This window comes from Mirounga leonina, unplaced genomic scaffold (genome assembly GCF_011800145.1).
Source record: "Mirounga leonina isolate KUSES-001 unplaced genomic scaffold, KU_Mleo_1.0 Mir_152, whole genome shotgun sequence".
In the NCBI taxonomy this organism is placed as follows: Eukaryota; Metazoa; Chordata; class Mammalia; order Carnivora; family Phocidae; genus Mirounga; species Mirounga leonina.
Window position 1 is genome coordinate 20,634,044 of NW_023270380.1, and position 21,426 is coordinate 20,655,469.

A 21,426-nucleotide genomic window follows, 5' to 3' on the forward strand; every position below is an offset into this window, starting at 1 on the left:
ATTTTTAATTGAGGAGTATTAGTATTTTGAGAAGGTTCATAAAGGTTAAAATAGACCTCCTGAACTTACCGGGTGTACTTGTCGATGAGGCCTTAGAAGTTACGGGCTCCGAATCTTCCTAAATAGAAACACTTATTAATCACATGGCACCCGCCAGAAACCTGGAGCACAGACTCAGGGGCTCACACGCTTCCATGTCCAACATGCCTGCTGCGTTTCCCACTGTGTCCCTCATTAGCCTCCTCTCCCTTCCACTGCAGCCCAGAACTGCCTCCTCTGTCCCCCACAGGCCCCCATCCTCCTGAGCGGCACCAGCCACCGCTACTGAGCCGGACGTTAGTGACAGGCGGGAGGAAGGGTGCCGAAGCCCAAATGCAGTGGGGAAGCAACGGCGGGCACACAGCTTGATAACCACGGGGCTCCTAGGGGATTAGTCTAATTCCTTCCTTCTCAGTGCAAGGAAATGGAGACCCTATGAGATTCAGGACATCGAGTGAATGTACGGCATTCGCTCCACAACTGAGTGCAGCCCCTTCCCCACGGGTCCCCATGCCCTGCCCGTCGCACACAGAAGGCTATGAAAACGTGATACATCATCCTCAAAACAAGCCATTTCTAATACGTGAAAAGCTGAAATAAGGAATTCTAAGTTCCACCTAATCTCGGATATCACTTCCTGAATGAGCTACACCTGGCTTTCCTGTTTCCAGTTGCAGTAGACTCTCTTTATGAACTTACGTTTTTGTCCTCTTTTTGTTCTGTTTCTATTGTTGATCCCTTTTCAGCAATTCTTCTCCTAGAAAGAAGATAAATCAGATTTTTAAAAAATTCATCTCTTAGTATAAAAACTACTCTGAAAGGGAAGAACGGCCTCTAGTTAAATTGTACTTGAATAAAATGAACACAATCCTCTCAATTCTGAACGTGTTCACATAGTTTCTCACTCACCTCCTGGCCAGCAGGGCACTCATTTCTTCCATTAACCCACTGCCTCCTAAAGGAAGGGGTCCATTCCCACGACCCGTGTCTGACTTCGATGAGGCCAGGTTCACACCTATGGTAGTCCCTCCACTTGGTAAAGAGGCATCCTCCATCTTAATGAGAATATGGACAGATAGTAAACTCCTGTGTTTAGGACATTAATTTCAATACAAACATCCAATTATTATTTTTTAAATCTTTTTAAGAACCAATGGAGTGATTGGCACTAACTTTATATTAATCAGTGGAAATTCCGTCCAAGTTTACATCAACAATAATGGAATAAAACATTACCACATGTCTCCCTGTTCCATACACTGAGAAGGACACGTCACTCTGGTGGCAAAAAAATGCGTAATCTGCCAAAACATGCATAATCCAAAACTAATCTTGAGAAAACTATTGGGGAAACCAAACTGAAGGGCGAGCTCACTAAAGTCAACCTCACATATGAAACAGTGAAGGAACTATCCCAGTTTTATGGCAAGCTCGGGACGTCACAGCTAAATGTACTGAGTGATCTTGGGTTAGAAAACTGCCGTAAAGGACAGTGTTGGACAATACGTGACATCTGAATACATTTGTAGATTAGAAGAGTCCAAACTTCCCAGTCCTGATCATTCTCCAGTGGGCACGTAGGTGAGCGTCCCTGTTCCTACAGACCACACGCCCCAGTGTTCAGGGAGACGGGAGACGTGGTGTGTCTGACTCACTCTCAGTTCAGACAAAAAGGGAGAGTGTGTGTGTCCCGCAGAAGGAAACACATGCACACAGAGAAGAATTAAGCAAATACGGTAAAATGTGAAGTGGTGAGTCTGGGTGCTGGGTTTACAGAAGCTGTATTCTCTCTCGAGTATAAACGGTCTCAGATTTTTGAATCAGTGAAGTAACACAGGGTTCATGAAATGAGAAGACAGTCAATCCGCTATCCCAGTCACTGAGGGAGAATAGGCACAAGCAGAAAGCACAGAGACGTGGAGGTGCATTTACCCGGGACACTTTCCTCAGTTTCGCTCCGGCGATGGCAGCCGCAAGTCCAGTCAAAGGGCGATTGTCTTCAGACGCGGATCCGGCAAAAAATCCAGATGCAGGGAGGGGGGGAGCAGGAGGCGGAGGGGGAGGGGGAGGCGCTTGATTAGGAAGAGGGGGCGGAGGGGGCGGGGGCGGAGGCCCCGAGGCAGGGAGCGGAGGGGGAGGCGGAGGCCCCGGGTGAGGGGGCAGCGCTGCTGGAGCCGGGGCGGGACCCGAGGGGAGCGGAGGTGGGGGCGGAGGTGCAGGTGGTCCCAAGATAACGCCTGAGAGAAAGAGACGTTAAATAAGACCGTCAACAACAGAGCCGCGGGCGCAATCTTGTGGAAAGGGATGCAGGATGCCATGCTAAATTAAGTGGCCTCAGACATTTACTACCTATTAATGAGTTCCATTTAGCATAACGTTTAAAGTCTAGATCGGTGTTAAAAAGATACTAAAATGCAAAGCAAAGTATTTAACATCTTACTTCAATGTTAGAGCTTTATTAACAGAACTGTGCGACAAGTCACTTAGTTACATCTTTGGGGGTTCATGGAGCCGCTTAAGTGCTTATAAAATCTGTGATGGAAGCGGTGCCCCTGAAGAAGCGAGCCCGTGTGTAGGACCGCAGTTAGGGCTGTTGGAAGTAACAGACCCCCAAGAGTCTGTGTGAACCTGTAAAGGTTGAGACCCTTAAGCCTACCATAGTGAAGACCGGTATTTAGGCGCTGACAGATGGCCACAGTGGCTGGACTGAGAACAGGAGGGAGGGGCGGGTCCCGCATCTTTAAAATGTTCCACCTTTAACTCCAATGTGTACAGAATCACTGAAGTAAAGGAATCTACTAGAACAAAGTACAACCTGAAAGTAACTACCAGAAATAATTAAACGATACAGAATTTGAAGTTCCTTTTAGTCTAGAAGACAGGGGTAAGAGAGAAATGTCTCCAAATCTTGTAAAATCACAAAGAGAGTGAACGAGAACTTACTCAGTATCAGAAGACCGAGCTAGTAGGCACTCTCCCTCCTTGAAGTCTTTTAAAGGGGTATTTTAGGACAAATAAGATGTTATTTGCACACTGGGTGGTAATTTTTTGAAACTGAAAACACCAGCAGCTCTTAGAGGAACATAGAGCAACAGACTGCCTCCCTCCCTCGGGCTGTGGGCTTGTAAGGGCACAGCAGGTGGGTCCCGTGACCTTGTCAGGCTCACTGTGCCCCCTTGTCCGGCATTACCGTCACGTGACACGAGCCTGCATGTACTAGAATTCTGACTCAGTGTTTAAGCAAAATCGATGCGTCAACAGGAAAAACATAGACACAGCAATAACAGGTCTTATTACTTATCTTAAGAACAAAGTTTTTTTTTAAAGAAGTGTTTTTAATTAAATCCAGGCTATGACACCGTTTCTTTCTACGTACAAATTAGTTGTCATATTCATTCCTGTAATTCTTGCTAGATCCTATCTTTGAAAAAAAGTGTTGCCAAGTGTCTTCTTATTCACTTATGGAACCAGGTCCTTCTCTACTTACAAATAATCCAAACTTAGACGATTACATCCTCCCTCCCCTGTCACCATGACGGCCAGTTGGGGCGAGGGGAGGAAGTGGGGGGGATAACTGTGGAGGATGCTTGTTCTCTTCCAACTATCCCTTCAGGCCACTACTTCTTGTACTTCTGGAGCACGGGAATCCCCTGGGGCATACATCAGGCCTGCAACACTCCCCACCCCTCGTGCAAAGTTGGGCTGCTCTTCAGGATTTGGGGCGTACCTAGTCCAATGTGGGAAGCCCAATACAGGAGAGGCCAAAATGAAACAGGGCCCAAGAATCAGAACTCTTCAGGAGGAGACTCGAGGAAGACACATCTCATGACTTCAGTTGGGCACCAAATAGAATCTCTCAATTTCCCACAAAGTAAAGGAAGACAAGTTAGGCAGGCCATGTATTTATCGTGTAGAGAAATGTGTCAAGTAACGTTTTCCTAGTGGGATTTACAGGGAACGTGTTGCGGAGGCCCTCAAATACCAGAACACCCCTCCAGCTACGATACCGCGGAAGACACGAAAATCCAAAGCAGTGCGGACACTCCCCACCTTGATCCTCCGACTGCACTTAATCCAGGAAAGAGCCTCTCTCATCTTGGACTTGTTTAGGTTACACAGAGTTGGGCACAGTGACACAGGGCTGTTCACCTACCAGAACCACCCTCCCCGTGCCTCTAGGCAGTGACCGCCGCGGACACACCACGTTTCCAGGGTGCGTTGTTAGTAGCAACAACGGAAGCCTTACCCTGTTGGGCTGGAGTCTCGGCCGGCTGAGAGGCTGCCTGCAAGCCTGGCTCAGAAGCAGAGGAGTCCCCCAGCACAGAGTTTAGAGGAGTCTCCGCAGAGGCAGGGGCAGCTGCAGAGGGAGAAGGGAGAACACTAGGCTTGGATGAGGGAGTTGAGGCAAGAGGGGTGCTTGGAGGAGGAGAGGCTTGCGATCCACAGTGTGAGCGCGGTGCGAGGGAAGGCAGCGGAAGTGGAGGCGGCGGCGCTGCTGGCCCTGAGGTAGGCGGTGGGGACACCGGACACGGGACAGAGTCAAGCGGCCCATTGGGTGCTGCTGGTGACGGAGGCATTGGGGGCACAGGAGAAGAGACACAAACAGGGAGGACAGGCCTCGGACCGGTCGCTTTGCCTGGGGGGCTGCTAATCATTACTGGAGGAGATGGAGGGAGGGACGCGACAGTGGAAGTAGACCAGGCACAGGGCTTCGTAGCTGGAGGCTGAGAAGAGGGTGTGTTCGCAGGAGAAGGAGGCCGAGAGGTTTTGTTCAGAGGACGAGGAACTGTAGCGTAATGGGGAAGAACGGGGTGGAAGGCTGAACCTACAGATGCAGCAAAACGTGTCGCTGAGTGTCGAAGTGGTGGTGTAGGGGGTGTGGAAGGAGGTGGCAAAGCGGTCACTACAGCAGAGTCAGGAGTGGCCTCCGACACTGGAGCTGAGATGACTTTAGCATAGGATGGAGGAGGTGCCGAAGGAGGCTGGCAACTGGCATACTCAGGAAGTGGCGCGCTATACGGGGAGCTGTCGGAGGATGGAGCTGCACAGAAGGTGGGGAGCAGCAAGGACAGGATAAAAAAGGAGAGAGAAAAAGGGAGCTAGTAAAGCCACAAAACCAGCATTCAGACAAAATGTACACATGTAGACCACAGTTAGTACCCACGAACTAAGCACGTGTGCAAGAACTGATCTCACCCGAGAACGTGTGAACTTGTTCGTGCATTTTGAGACCCAGAGGAGGAAGAACTCAGTTTTTTCGCTGATAAGCACACTGATAAATTAAATGGCTTAGCTTATCCTTTGCAAGAACAAGACTGTATCTTAATTCTCATTATTTAGCCCACTAAAAGGACATTAAAATTACATGAATAGGACCACAAACAGGAGAATACGTTCTACTGGTCTTTTAAGAACAACAAATAGCGAAACTGGTAAAAAGTTTTATAAAGGGCTAGGAACCCCCTATTCAATGCTTATTTGTGGATAAGTGTTGTTTTGCTGGCTATCACCCCAGCAAATAATTAGGCAGTTAAAAACAAATTATTGCAAACAACAAACCAATCGACCACACTGAGAACCATGCTGAGACCTTTGATGTAGGCCATATGGAATAGAAAAATAATTCTTAAATCCTATTCCAATAAATGTCAATTTTAACGTATGTCTCAAACTTTCAGTTTTATCTTAACCCTTACGTCTTTCAATAAATTCCATCAGACTTGGAAATTTTCACTAAAAGTCTGCAATATTGGGACATCCATAAAATACTAGTCAGTTGTAGAGAGGGTATTTTCCTCCTCGGACAACTCTAGAGTGCCGTCAAGCACATTTCTTGAATCCTACAGGATTCAAGACAGTTTAAGCAACCTCCGAAGGGTCATACATTCCTAGTCCACCCGATATAAAACATTTCCCATAAAAAGACACTTGCACTTTACAGCCAATTTACAGCAAGTCAGAAGAATTAGAAAGCCGGACCACACAGAGCTTTCCTAAGTCTCCAAGCAGTATGTGCCACACAGAGAGGACCAAGAACTGGTAAAGTAGCAAGTGCTGCCCGTTTGCCCTGTCCGCCCGTCCTGCCTGCCCCCCCCCCCCCCCCCCGGGCCCCTTTCCCCCCCCCCCCCCCCCCCCCCGCCCCACGGCAGAGCGAGGCGCACACTTCTTACCGGCCGACAGCCTGCGCTCGCGCTCGCGCTCCCACTCCAGCTGCTCCTGCCGCTCGCGCTGCTCCCGCTGCTCCTGCCGCTCGCGGTCGAGCCGCTCCAGCCGCTCACGCTCCAGCCGGTCCTGCCGCTCGCGCTCCCGCTGCTCCCGCTGCTCCCGCTCGCGCTCCAGCTGCTCCTGCTCCAGGCGCTCCCGCTCCACGCGCTCCACGCGCTCCCGCTCCACGCGCTCCAGGCGCTCCCGCTCCATGCGCTCCCCGCGCTCCCCGCGCTCCAGCTCCTTCTGTCGCTGCTGCTCTTGCAGCTGCCTGAAATTTAAATACTGAAAAATCAGAACTGTGCGACAAGGGCCACTCACCACTAAACACCCAGTCCCTCAGATGAACCTACGCGCGCCTCGGTCGTGAAGCAGATACAAAGTGGCCGGAGCCTGCAACCCCCATCCGCCAGTGGAGAAACGGGACACACACGATGGCGCCGCAGCCGCACCACCCGCACAGGACACTGGCGTCTCACTCCACTCGCACTGTTCACGGGGGAAGTGCTACAACAAATGAAGGCCACGTCCCTGTGTCATGCTCCTCCGAGGAAACACCGTGGCCGGCCACAGCCGAAGCTCGACAGCAGTCGGCTTCACTTCCTTTCGCGTCCTGTCCCTACGGCAGCTGAAGGATCACTACCTACCGGCAGGCCAGCCGGGAGAAAGGCTACCGCATCTTGAGGCTCTGGAAACATGGCTCCAAACTGTGCTCAGGCACGGGGCTGGGCTCCCCAGCAGCCCAACAGACGGGAATCCCCTTCTCCACTCCAACAGCGAATGCGATCCCCGTTTTCCGGCGGCAGAGAGCCCGCTCCCAGACAGCGCGCAAGTGAGACACGCCGCACGCGCTCTCCCACCGGCTTGCTCCGGACAGGTCATGCTCCCTACTCACTTGACGAGCTCCTTTCTCTATCAGAGGTAAGAGCCCTTTGTCACAAACGCTGGTCGTAATGTACTTCTACTTTTAGTATGGCTTTTTAGAAGCCTTTGATTTTTAAAGTTTCATTTAAAACCGTAATGTGTTTACTTTGTTGAAGTTGTGATCTGGCTTGTAACTTACATAGAAAGTCTAGTGCTGGTATTCCTCTATGTGACCTGCCTCTGCGATCTTTCTTAGCCCCTTCTCACAACAAGGTTATATCATTACATGTTTTTTACAACAAAATCCTTAGTTCATAGGAAATTCATCTTGGGTTTGGGATGTGTAGTACTGAGTGAGCTACGTCACAGCACCATTTAGAGTCGCTCATGGCCCTGATTTAGGATGCCACCTTTATGTGTGTTAACTGTTTCTGATATTCCAGAACGTTTTGGTTGGTGGATCTGTTTCTTTAGTATGGCACCAGTACCTTGATACTTTGACATCTGAAATAAATATCTAGTAGGGTGCAACTATCCTCATCACTCTTCTTTTTGACTTTTTCTAGATGATTCTCAGATACTTAGCTTCTTCTGGGTAAGTTTCAGGATCACTTTGTTAAATTTACCCCTTCTGCCAAGACCTATCCTTCTCAATCCTATTTAACGCTTTATTAAATTTGAAGATCAATGAGAAAAACACATGTCTTTTAATCTCCTTGTCTAAGAATGTATGGAATGTCTCAGTATTTATGCAATTAAATTAAAAATCTCCTTTCACTCTAGGACTTCCAATGCTGTGATTATATTCAAACCTAAGAGGCCCAATGTATATGGCTCTGAAACATACAGTTTGCTTTTAACTTCCATACATGTAAGTAACAGAGAAAGCAAATGTCTCCAAGTACCCACTCGGACCTAAACGATAGTCTTGCTATAAAAGTTAACTCTCCCCAAAATAAAAAACCACCCCATCTTATACATATTTCATAGCATTGTGGGTAAGGTTAAATGAAGCAATGCCTCAAAAAGCTCTTTAAAAAGTTCCTGGGGCATAAGAACACTCAATTAATGTGAGCTACGATCAGGAATTTCACGTGAGGACTTTCCTTGGATTGGCTAATAAACTGCTGGGTCCCCGCAGAGGCAGAGCTAAGTGACAGAGCGTGGATGCCCGGCTTTGTCCCTCCCAGCACCACCAAGAAGCCACCAAGATTTCTCCAGAAGTCTCTCCCCTTCATGTTTCCTAAACAGACTATGAAAAGGAAAAAGCCCACTTGACAAGTGAGCCAATCCCCCTTGTCTCAGAAAAGCAGGAAGGCTCTCTCTGGGCCTATCCCCGTCCTTAACGGTACCTGCATGGGCGGGGGGGGGGGGGGGGGGGGTGCGTTCCTAGAGCAGTGCTCAGTGCGAGCAGCCACTGGGTCAGACACCGGCTACAGAGTTTTAAGGCAACGCCACCAGACAAAGCACCAGCTACCACAGCTTCTGAGGGGTAACAATACTGCTTCAGGAGTGAAGGCAAAAATTTGGGGTATTCACAAGGATGTTCTCAATAATAAATTAGAGAAGAGTCGGTTCTTTTTGTAATGACCTCTAATAAATGAACTCGGCTGGGACTTACATTTAAAACACACCATATGTGTCAAAAAATATGAGCACACTCTGTAATGTGATACTCGAAGCAATCTACGTGGTCCAAGAGGGAAAGATACACCCGTACTATTCTAATTAGAACATACCTCTGTCCAGAAGCTAAGGGAAACTGTTTAGCTTCAGAGTATAACAGCTCACCAAGAAATCCAGGATGAAAAGATACAAGTTCCTAGGCCTTTTTCTGTTTCCATGACACCTCTTTCATTTTATTCTTATCAACATAATACAGGTACATAAAGCTTATTAACAAAAACCAACAGTTCATTGCTCTAACCTTCCCACCCCTGTTTCTAATTACTGTCAACTCTTTTCGGACATTTCTTTTAACTTCAGGTACTGCCTACAAGTAACTCCTATGGCCCCCTTACCACACCCGAGCCTCTCCCAGCACAATCACAGGAGAGTACGCATTCCTGGTGTAATCAACAGTCAGAGTCTACATCATTAATACAGCTACACCATATAGTATCCTAAGACTACACTGCATTTCTCTTCTTTTCTTTATTTATTTAAAGTAATCTCCACACCCAAAGTGGGGCTTGAGCTCATGACCCCAAGGATCAAGAGTCACACGCTCTTCCAATTGAACCAGCCAGGTGCCCCACACTGCATTTCATATTGACGTTCTTTGGTTTGATCTGTTTTGTTGTTGTTGTTTTTTTAATATTTTATTTATTTGACAGAGAGAGACAGTGAGAGAGGGAACACAAGCACGGGGAGTGGGAGAGGGAGAAGCAGGCTTCCCGCCGAGCAGGGAGCCCGATGCAGGACTCGATCCCAGGACCCTGGGATCATGACCTGAGCCGAAGGCAGATGCCCAACGACTGAGCCACCCAGGCGCCCCTTTGTTGTTGTTTTTACCTCCCAGCTGACAGCCACTCCTCCAAGCAACACAATGCTTTTATCACAAAAAGTAAGCTTAAGCCATAGGCAGAAAGCCAAGTCTCAAAGAATTATTGCATAACGACATTTACAGCCAGGGAGTCCTGACTTAGGAATATTATTCCACATGTCAGAACATAATATTTATTTGAGGGTTTTCAGTCTTTAAAGATCAAGAACATCTCCTGGATGTAGGAGAGGAGTACGATGCCAGAGAGATTCTCCAAGTTCACAGACAGTGAGTGGAGCAGGCAGTTCATACAGCTGCATGAGATTCTGCTGACTATTTTCTTAATTTGAAGGGGAAAAAAGGAGGTGATAAGAGTCCCTGGCTAATTTTTAGCCTGCTCACTGAAAAGATGCATATCTAAATATATTTCCCAAAGTAGTGTGTCAAAAAGAAAATCTCAGGCTTACAGATCTTTAGTAGCATGAATAATTGCCACCTAAATTGGACAATATATAAACCTGACATTTATGTTTTGATCTCTAAAGCAGGACATCTGTATTATCTTTTCAGGGGACAGTTTCCAAGTTTGTAAACCCTGCTTTTCTTAGAAATATCACTGCCGACTCACAGACAGGAAACGCACATGACTCTTCTTCCCAGAGCTTTGTCTACAACTGTTCTTACTGTTAGAACCATCTGAAGACTTTTTCAAAATACAAGGGCTTGAATTCTGAACTATGCAAAAATTCTGCCAGACTAACTTTTAAGCTAGGATATGATTTTACATTAACCTGAAAGTTTGAGAAAATACACATTTTTTCAAAGACAATTAGAGTGCAAACGACCATTATAGCCACCAAGAGCATTTAAAAAACATCAGAAATAGTTCCTCCTACCACCAAAATACCTATTTCCTCGAAAGAGCTATCCCCAAATGCAGAGATGCCCAAAGCACTAGCCAACGATGAGGTTAATAGCTTTTTCTTAAATATACTCGGACATAGATTTAGTTTATGTTGACACAAAGACTTCTTGTTTTTAAAGCAAGCAAAATATAATTAAAGTTTAAAAATACATTTCATTCACCTTTACCTATGCGGGAGAGTGTTAGGTAGGTCAAGAATGATTTAAATTTTGACTCAATGAAGTATAGGAGAGCAGACTTGGAAAATGATCTGAGTTGATAACACTTAGTAACACTACAATGTTCCTGACATTTGTCAGAAAAAAAAAATTACATGAATACTTTCTGATCACATCATGTGGGTACCTCACTTCTCTATTAGCAAACAAACAAAAGGGGACAAAACGAAATAAGACAATCAAGATGTAACCTTACGGGGCCAGTACTTACAGGAGGAGGTGGTCGACTCTTGGTCCATCCTGCCTGTGAAGGCCGACTGGGGGACTATAAACCCTCATTGCTGCCCTGCTGCTTGGGTGCTGGGACGACCAGTCCCTTTTTATAACTTTCAGGTAGTGGTGCTGATCTGCTAACTATTTATAAACATTAAGTAAACTGAGCTCTATGTTGAGACTAAACACAGGACTGACTCACGTTTCTTAAATATGTTTTTCATCACTGTCAAAGAAGCCAAATATTAATAATATGAGTGGACACCAAAAACTGATATTAACAAATGAAACAAAAATGAGTAGAAAACTAAGCTATACTACCATCATGTGACAACAGGAAAGGTACGGGACTGATTAACATCCAAAGGCAACATTCGTTTCTTCAACTCGAACTCACCCTCATTAAAGTAAAATAATGAAAGGTATAAAATAAACACACAGTAGGACAACAAAGCTTGTAACAAAACAGGAATCCCTTCCCTGGGAAGAGACCCTTCCCGCTCCTGATTTCGCTCTCCAGAAGCAACTACTTTCAATCTGGTACTGACAGTGATTTGTTCCGAGCGGCTCCTTCTTAGTCCCCCAGACTGACACGTTATCTGCTGACGTCCTACCGCACAAAGGAGACAGTTCCTAACCCTTTGACTCACAGAACCTCTCCCTCATTCTTCCAACCAAACCACACCACCACTTTGGATACATCAACATTCACTTACTCATGGCTGATCACATTTACTTTTCAGAGCAATTCTTCTTGCTCAGGTGTTAAAAATTACTATTAAAAAAAAAAATTACTATTTTTTTTTTTCCATTTGATTCTTCTTCTTTACACTATCCCTGCTTCACCCCAAACTCTCCATCAGAACTGTAAAGCCTCTCCAGGTAGAGCCTGCTCCACTCCACTCTCCAACTTCCGGCAACGGCTGATAATTCTTGGTGTTGCTTGGCTTGCAGATACATCACTAGAGTCTCTGCCTCCAACCTATGATTTTCTCCCTGTGTCAGTGTCTGTCTTCACAGGGCCATCTTGCTTCTGTATCCTCCTCTTCTAAGGACATCAGTCATACTGGATTAAGAGGCCCCACCCCACTTCAGTATGACCTCATCTCAATAAACAAATCTATTTCCATACAGGGTCACATTTTGAGATACGGGGGATTAGGACATATCTTTCTTGGGGGACACAATTCAATCCATAACATCCCTCATCAATACAATTTTGGAAATTAGAAAGTGGATGGCCATTTTTTATCTGTCACATTATATGACCGATGTTCTTCAAAGTGCAGTTGACCTTCCTAAACAAACCAGATTCTAAATATGTTGTTTAAACGTTTCTTTAGTAATTAATTTCCTTTTGGGAACTATTTCAGAAGCCACAAAAAACAACTTAAAGAATAAGAATTCTTAGCTATTAATTAAAATAATCCATTAATAATTTATGGTTTTGAGCAAAAATCCTATCAAATTTGTTATACATACCCAACACATATATGCCTGAGGAGCACATTTTTCCTAACATTCTCTCCCTACCCATCACCTTCTATTTGATCACCAAGTACAAACCACGTGCCCGTCTTCAAAAATCAACTCATAATACTCCTAACAGCTTACCTAAAAGCAGTAACAGAAATATATCATTTATTATAACATGAACCTTATACTAAAAATAGAACTACCCAAGTCTTACAGGTGAGTATTATGATGCAAATGAATCTTCATTTTCATTACCCTTTTCAGTAATGGTGTAGAAAAGAGCCAATTAGGGAGCCAAAGTTAATAAGGTCACAAAATAAAAGCTGGCCGAGGGTACTGTAATGTGCCTCTGAAAATAAAATCAAACACAAGAAAATTTATTTCTGTATAAATAACATGAAAAAATTTTGGAAATAGAATCTAGTGAACACCCAACTTCTGAGCAGACTGTGCTGCATACCCGGCTGTCACCGTGTGTCCCTGGCTGCAGACCGCGGCCCAGCCACGCCCTGCTGCAGAGACAAAGGCCAGTGCCAAGCGTCTGTATAAAAACATACTCCAGGGGCGCCTGGGGGCTCAGCGGGTGAAGTGTCTGCCTTCAGCTCAGGTCGTGATCCCAGGGTACTGGGATCGAGCTCCGCAGGGAGTCTGCTTCTCCCTCTCCCTCTGCCACTCTGCCTACTTTTGCTCACTCTCTGTCAAATAAATAAATAAAATCTTAAAAAAAAATTAATTAAAAAAAAAATAAAAACATACTCCAAAGGGTCTTCTTCCAAGTAGGGTTTCACCAGGGGCAAAAACAGATCCTACGGGAGGTAGGCCAAAGGAGAATGGCATTTACCTTTCTCATAATTTGAGAATACTAACATGTTAAAAAGGTGCCTTTTTATTATACGACAAATTCAGGGAAAAAGCACTTTACAAGCTGGATCCAACCTACTCATCTGACTGTTTGTCCCGTGTCACAGGGCTGTCTGTACCCTGTGCCCTTACACATCTGCTCTTTCTGCCTGGAATGTTTCTCCCTCCGAGGACCAAAATTCCTACTGCCCTTCCTCTTCAAGGCACGGCTCCGAGCACATCTCCTCAGGGAAGCCTCCTAGCGTCTCCCAAACAGCACAGATAGAAAAGCCTGAGCAGCATGAAAATGGCGTGTATTATCTTCTTTAACTGTCCCCCAAGCCGTACAAACTCATATATTTTCTGCCTCCCATACCTAACATGTACAGATATATGAATTCATTACCAGAAACTTCCTGGCTTTTTCTCAGAAACTTTATTCAGGTCTCTACTCTCAAGGAGCCTGTAATGTTCGCTGTGGAGGCGAGACTCAGCTGTAAACTGAATAAATGGTAAAATGTAAAATAAGGGAATGTGTGATGAAGTTGTAGGAGTTCAGAAAAGCAGCCCCTGGTACACCTGGAGAAGAGTCTACAGACCACAACAAGGCAGTCAGAAGAGGAAAAGCCGAGGGTGGTGTATTGAGAGGCAGCCTGGAGAGAGGAGACAGATGCGCAGGGGGTGCGCAGGGGGTCCTCAGACGTGAGCAGGGCCAGCCCTCAGGAGCGCTGAGGGCGAAGTGACGCGGCAGGACTGTCTGAACTCGTATTCAAGTCTCCCCCCACTCCAAGATTCTACTGGAATTCCAGAAAGTCTTAACTGTGCATAAACAAACTCATGACAAAGTAGAACACTGAGGGGTCGTCAGCAGACCAACTCTACCATCAAGGTCTGGAAAGCAGAAACGGCAGAGAGGAGTTAAGTCTAGACCTCTTTCCTCAGTTTCCGTAGACAAGTATATCCAAGTGCCCATTCAACATCTTTACGTGGATGTCCAATGAACATCTCCCTCTCACATTCTCAAAGTTCACCTCTGGTACGTCCCAAGGAAACTTGTTCCACTCACACAGTCTTCCGCATCTCGGTTAAGCACAACTCCATCCTTCCCATTCACTTAGGTGAAAAGCCACGACTCCCCTTCTCTTGTACCGCACACACACACCCCAGAAAGTGCCAGAATCTGCCTTCTCACCATCTCTGTGACTTGGCGGAAGCCACCATTACATCCTGCCTAGTTTCTGTTAACAGCCTCCCTGGTTTCCCCACTGGGCTGCGCTCACCGCCCCGGGCCCGCCTCCATCTGTGCTTCTCCACGGGCTAGTCTCAACAGAGCAGCCACACGGATGTTAGTATGGTAAGCCAAATCATTTCTATCAAGGCCATTCAGGGGCGCCTGGGTGGCTCAGTCAGTTGAGTGTCTGACTCTTGAATTAGACTCAGGTCATGATCTCAGGATCCTGGGATTGAGCCCCATGTCCACACTCTGCAGAGAGCCTGCTTGAGATTCTCCCTCTCCCTCTGCCCCCCCATTCTCTCTTCCCCTCTCTCTCTAAAATAAATAAATTCTTTTTTTTATAATATTTTATTTATTTATCTGATAGACACAGAGAGAGAGAGAGGGAACACAAGCAGGGGGGAGTGGGAGAGGGAGAAGCAGGCTTCCCGCGGAGCGAGGAGCCCGATGCGGGGCTCCATCCCAGGACCCCGGGATCATGACTGAGCCGAAGGCAGATGCTTAACAACTGAGCCACCCAGGCGCCCCTAAAATAAATAAATTCTTGAAAAAAAAATTCAATGGTCCCTCTTTCTCTCAGAACAAAAACTGCCTTCTCTGCAATCATTGGGCAGGTGCTGCATAATAGGTGCTGCACTCTCCATTAGCTTCAAACTCACTGAGCACTCTCCTTTCTGTTTTTGCTCTCTCTGCCCAGGCCGCCGTGGTCTCATCTGTCCTCATACACAGGTGCGCGTGCACACACACACACAATCCTGCCCCAAGGTCTTTGCACTGGCTGCTCCCTCTGCATGCAAAGCACTTCACCCAGACATCTGCTTGGCTAGCTCCTTCCTTGTGTCTCGGTAAGACCCATCCTGACCAGCCTATTATAACCAGTCTCCCCTTGCCCCTCCGCCACACACACTCCCCTCCACTCAGCTGGGCCTCCTCCCAGAGCACCAGTCATCTTCTGTCATGTCTACCATTTACCGTCGGATGGGGTAAGGCTGTTTAGGTCCCCCCCACCCCATCCTGGTGTGTCCTAAGCACGGGGAACAGTGCCTGGAACCTCCTCGCCGTGCTGCAGAGCAAAGGCAACCACAACTAGAACACATACTGAGAGTAGCTGAAGTGCACACAACAAGAGAAACCTGGGAGAGACCTCCCATGAGGCCAGCAGACACAGAGGACAGGAGAGGGTGGCATGGCCATCAGATCAGACTGATTAATAAACTCGTACCCCTGTCTGAAGAAGAGTGGCATCTGCCAGCCCTCTCCTCCCCAGCCTTAGCTCAATGGATGGGATGGCACTTCCCACTGAAGACTGTTTTTGAAACAAACTCAACATGCTGCCTTGGGTGAGTCAGGGCTTCTGGTGGAACTAGGAGTAGCTCAGCATTTGTGGGTTCCCCACAACTGTACCCTAAAGGAGAGCCCGCCAGCCTACATGCTCCACCCACTTCCATAGACCTCCAGGCGGCCCTCCTGGTCAGGGAGGAACATGCCCAGCAGAGATCTTGCTTCCATGATGCAAGAGGAAAGCCAAGCCAAGGACTGATGCCAATCAATCTCATCTGTTTAGAAATAAATGGACCACTAAAGATGACCAGATATTTGAATAAAACCAGTAAAACAAACAATTCAGCTCTACAGGAAGGAGAAGATTCAGGCAAAGGAAGAGAAATAGGAGAGAATTAAGATAGAATCATGAATTTGGAACAGGCTGTTAAAAAGGGAATAATTACAAAATAGAAAAAACTAGATTCATCTTTCAATAGACGATCTACTACTGTGTTGTCCCCGTTGGGTGGCTGTGAGCCGTGCATGTGGCTCCTGAGCATTTGGAATGTGGCCTGTCTAGACAGAAATGTGCGGTAAGTGTAAAACACACACCAAATTGTGAAGACTTGGTATGAAAAATAGAATGAAAAACACCTTAGCAATTTTTATACATATTTCATGTTGACATGATAATACTTCAGATAGACTGGGTTAAATAGAATATATCATTAAAATTAATTTCACCTGTTTCTCTTTTGCTTTTGCTAATATGGTCACTAGAAAAATTTTAATTACATACATGGCCCATATTGTATTTCTACTAGAAAGTGCTGGTCTAGAATATATCGTTAAAAATATCCCCAAGAATAAAAAACAAAACAAGCAGCAAAAAATGAGAAAAGAGAAGTATCATGAGGAAATAATCTAGAAGGGCCAGCATTCGACTAGTAGGAGTTCCCAAAAAAGAGAACAGAGAAAACACAGAGAAGAAATGTTTAAATGGCTGTTAAGTCTTCAAATGGAAAAGGTCCATTAAGTACTGAGCTAAAGAAAAAAAATGCAGGAAAAAGAAACCACAAAACCCAAAAACTTTAGCTAGTGACCTATTCCTGAAAACCCAGATTACTGTGGTTGACAGGTTTAAAGGATTCCAGAAGGGGTGGGGAAAAGATCACCTGCAACATAAGGACAGAGCTAACAACAGATGTCGAAAGACGGCAAATGTCTAAACTGTGAAGCGAGAAAACCTGGGGGTGGGATGGAAGCGCAGGGACGGGGTGTCACAGAGCGAGGAGCACAGAGACCACTCAAGGGAAGACGCAGGTTCAATCTGAAAGAGAAACCAGCAGCAGGACTAAAACAACAGCTACTGGAAGCCATCCAGGCAGGTGGACAAATCATACTTCCTAGTGGGCGGGGGGGGGGGGGGGGGGCCGCGGTCAGCAGCCCCCAGCCATCACGTGACCATCAAGAACTAGGAACAGAATCCTATTATCTTCATGCTATTGAAGAAGCCATCAGAAGTACTAAACGTAGAAATGGTTAGGCGTGATTCATTCTGGAGATTAATAAGAAGGGAAGGGCACAGCTGCGTGCAGGTGACCCTTCCCATCTTATGCTCTCCGGTGCCATATGGGGGTCTACCACATGCAAATGACTTTAAGAAGAACTGATCTGACAGTAATAATGTGGGAACAGCTGAAAGGGGTCTCGGTTAAAGACTGGAAAACCCACTAGAAAACAGTAGCGGTACAGAGAGAACATATACCGGAGAAGCTATTAGTCACAAGTGTCAGAAGAGTAGATCCAACAAGCTGTTAGAGAAAGAAGTCACAGGGTGCACTGGGACAGGGACGGTGAAGGAAGAGCATTACAGGCCTCCCGCACAGAAAGTCTGGGAGAAATACTAAAGAGAAGAAAGCATGCACATGAAGAATGACATCATGAAGGTTGACACTGCGGTATTAGTGCGCGCACCCAAATGCGTGAGCTCCACGGCAGGAATTCTCACCGCTGATCAACTGTTGGAACCGAGAGGGTCCATGACCCTCTGAAATGACACATATAAATGCACATCTACATGCATATCAGAAGGGTGGGGACTGGGGGAAAGAGGGCACGTGTCCATTGCTGTCACCCAATTCTCAAAAGGACCCATGACACTGCTCCATTTCGTGGGAAATATCTCACTGATCTCAGGTGCAGAGTCATAGCTGTCCATGTGGAAGCCACCAGCAAAAGACAGTTAAGAGGAAGCTACAACATTATACCCAATCACGTCTGTCAAGGTAGACCGTGTACAGAGAGAGAAAAAGGACAGCTCATGCACATGCTCATGCAAGAAGCCGAAGGGGCTCGAGGGACAGGGGGTGGCAAGGAAGAGCCTCTGCAGGATCAAAAGGAAGAAAGGCAAAGAGGCAGATGTGCATGAGGAGAAGAAATCTCAACTAGAAACAAGTCAATGCTGGAAGCAGCACTTCCAGGAGATTTGAGCAGACACAAAACAGATTTCACCAGATAAAAAGGGAAATGGGTGGGAGAGAGAGAAGGGAAGGGACAGAGCTAAAAATTAACACTGACAAAGACAGTGGTCTCCGATAGGTTTCCCTAAAACAAAGAAGAGGGGCGCCCGGCTGGCTCAGTCGGTGCAGCGTGTGACTCTTGATCTCGGGGTCGTGAGCTCGAGCCCCACACTGGGTATAGAGAGGACTTAAAAATAAATCTTTTAAAAAATTTTAAACATAAAAAATTTTTAAAAATGAAAGAAGCCTCTGTGTGTTGCTATGGACAGAAAATAATTTTAAAATTTACACCCATTTTTCAGAATTTTGGATTTCACTCTTTAAAACAACTGAATTCAAGTCTTGAACTAAGTAAGTAATATAAACAACATCCAATTTCCAAGCCCTGTGGTACCTTCCTACATACAAGCAGACAAGCCTCAAGTCCAGGGTGGGCTGCAGGGCCTGCCAGCACTGGCAAAACCAAATCAGATACGGGCACAGCATTTTCACAGCATTTAGTAAAAATTCACTCAATACTCATTTCCACTAAAACTGCAAGTTGCAAGTTGCACACAACCTCCGCGCAGTGGAGCACCCATCAGAGACCCTTAACAAGCCAGCGACACCCTCCGCTGGCTCCAATTTCTATTCTGTATTGTCCTCAGCCAGCAACTGTCCCAGGGGCCACCTGCTTGCCATGCCATGATGCCAGAAATTATCTGTTATGTTTGGGTTCTCTCCTGGTTCTTCCTAGCTTTCTACAAATGCTATGCCCAATAATACTATGATCATTTTTTTTTTAAAGATTTATCCATTCATTTGAGAGATGGAGAAAGAGAGAGAATGCGAGTGGAGGGAGGGGCAGAGGCGAAGTAGACTCCCCAAGTGCAGAGCTTGACCTGGGGCTTGATCTCACAAATCCAGAGATCATGACCTGGGCTGAAACCAAGACTCAGATGCTCAATGGATTGAGCCACCCAGGCGCCCCATGATCATTTTTTATTAATTACTTTTCTGTGTGTGTGTGTGTGTGTGTGTGTGTAGGGGGGGCAACAGAATCATTACAATTTCTAACTCTTGAAATTGTTCTGGTGTGTTTAAAACACTCAATATAGAACCAAAATTCTATCTTTTAAACTCTCCTTATTTCTACAAAAACTTAATTTTATTTGTATCTGTTATAGCATCACTCCCAAGAACTGGATAGATTTTCATCAAATTTGGGGGCTATTTCTGGAGCGATTGAACTGAATATAAAAGGCTGTGACAAAAACAAAATTCATTTCGGGAGGGCCTTTCCCAAGAGCTAAGCAGTTATACCCCCAAAGCAGCCAACACAGAACACAGTAGAGATCCTTCTGTCTGTCAGGGGAACGTGACACACATTTCAAAACAACATGGAGAATCTGAAGAGTGTTTCAAATGTGAGATCCAAATCCAAGGTCACAAGAAGAAATGCTGGCTTGCCATGGAGCAAATGCTTGTCAAATGGAAGAATCCATCTATGTGGTGGTTATCAGCTAAAATAAAACAGGTGACCTACTAGTGGTAAAAAGCAACATCAACATCTCCAAAAAGTTTTCATTTGTTTAAAATGGGACACCTGGATTAACTAACTCAATTTTTGTTACTGTACGTACCTGAATTTTATATAACTATTTTGTTATGAATTTGGTAGCTTATAGTTCAGAGACTTCACTAATTCAGAAACAACTATACCTAAATGAGGCTGTATTTGAATTTCCAATGTATTTCTTTATAAACTGCACTGAAGCAACAAGATAATATTATTGACCTCACCTAACCAACAATTTAATCATAAACAGAATGAGTCTGTATTCCATTACTAAGCACTATGGTAATACCTCAAGATCAATGACTTCTATGAACAGCCAACACGACTTCAACTTTCTAGTTAAATTAGTTATGTGAAAGCCATAATGACCATAGATCAATTTATAACTGCTATAAAAATAAGACTCCTTGAAGTGAAAGTCACTTTGTATGCTGCTAAGTGACTTTTAAATGGCTCACAAGACATAATCCACTTTTGATATTAGGATGCTCACAGGGCTTCTGCAGTAGAAAGACAAACTGCAAATAACAACTTATAAAAAATTTACCTTCTTTGAATTTCCAATTCGTCTTGTGATGGGCCATTTTGAACTTGGGCAGGTAGTTGAGAATTTTGTCTAGGCAATGTTGGCCCTAAAAGGGAGGAAAATATTATAGATGAACATTATCTTTATAGTTAGCTGGACGGAGGAGATAAAATCACGAGAAGAATAACATAAAACCATCACATATTTACAAATGTATCTTCTTTTTCATTTAGCAAAATAAAATATAAGCTTTACGTAACACATAGCAAATGAAAGACTGCAACATAATACCGTCATCATCTCCAAAAGGCTTACTTGAAACAAATGGAAAACATCAACAATAAAGGAAAAATAAACATTTATATATGAAGAGCTTGAGGAAAACAAGTGTTCAATGAGCATCTGAATAGGCACCTGAGCTGGACGTTTCTAAGACAATGAGACATTCTCTTTGGGGTACTTATTCATGAAGTGGAGAGGGAGAACTTAAATGAAAAAATCAGAATTCAAAAACTCACCTAAATAGAACACTGGAAATGAAAAACAGGAGAGAGAGAGCATGAGAACCTTATTACTAGGATGAAGAATGCTAATGCATTTATCAAATTTGCCCAATTTAAGCTGCCATTTTTATTTAATGGCTAGGCATTTCCAGCACTAGTGAAAACAAACATTTGCTAAACTTCTATATATAATTAACCTACTTATCTGAATTTTTAATGTAACAGAGGTAATCTTAATAACTTTTCATTTGGGGTTAAAACAAAAACAAAAACAAAAAAAACCACCCAAAAACCAAAAACCTACAACCAAACCAACATGGCTCTGTCACAAGAAACTAAAGACCATCCATTCCCACATACCATGTGCAATGCAGACCCATTTTTACCATCTTATAACAAATGCCACTAGATATGGGACATTTTAGTGTCACTGGATATAAAAATTAAATGTGTCATGAGAGAAATAAATACTGGACCTAATATGCAAAGCCTAGGGTTAAAACAGATCAATCTTGAAATCTAAGCCAGTAAACAAGAGAATCCAGTAAACAGTAAA

The 21,426-nt window shown here is 45.1% G+C and overlaps 1 protein-coding gene across 8 annotated transcripts in view; it reads right to left on the reverse strand.

The window, feature by feature from the left end:
* ENAH (ENAH actin regulator) overlaps nt 1-21,426 on the reverse strand; it is a 136,279-nt gene that overhangs the window by 14,021 nt on the left and 100,832 nt on the right. For 7 of the 8 annotated variants that reach the window (XM_035008678.1, XM_035008675.1, XM_035008676.1 and 4 more), the window contains 7 exons: nt 20,389-20,473; nt 6,210-6,514; nt 4,286-4,396; nt 1,972-2,276; nt 949-1,094; nt 739-796; nt 70-118 (listed from right to left, as the gene is read on the reverse strand). In XM_035008678.1, the coding sequence (XP_034864569.1) occupies nt 70-118; nt 739-796; nt 949-1,094; nt 1,972-2,276; nt 4,286-4,396; nt 6,210-6,514; nt 20,389-20,473 (1,059 nt within the window). The remainder of the gene's footprint in view (nt 1-69; nt 119-738; nt 797-948; nt 1,095-1,971; nt 2,277-4,285; nt 4,397-6,209; nt 6,515-20,388; nt 20,474-21,426) is intronic. The other variant, XM_035008677.1, reaches the window with a different exon arrangement.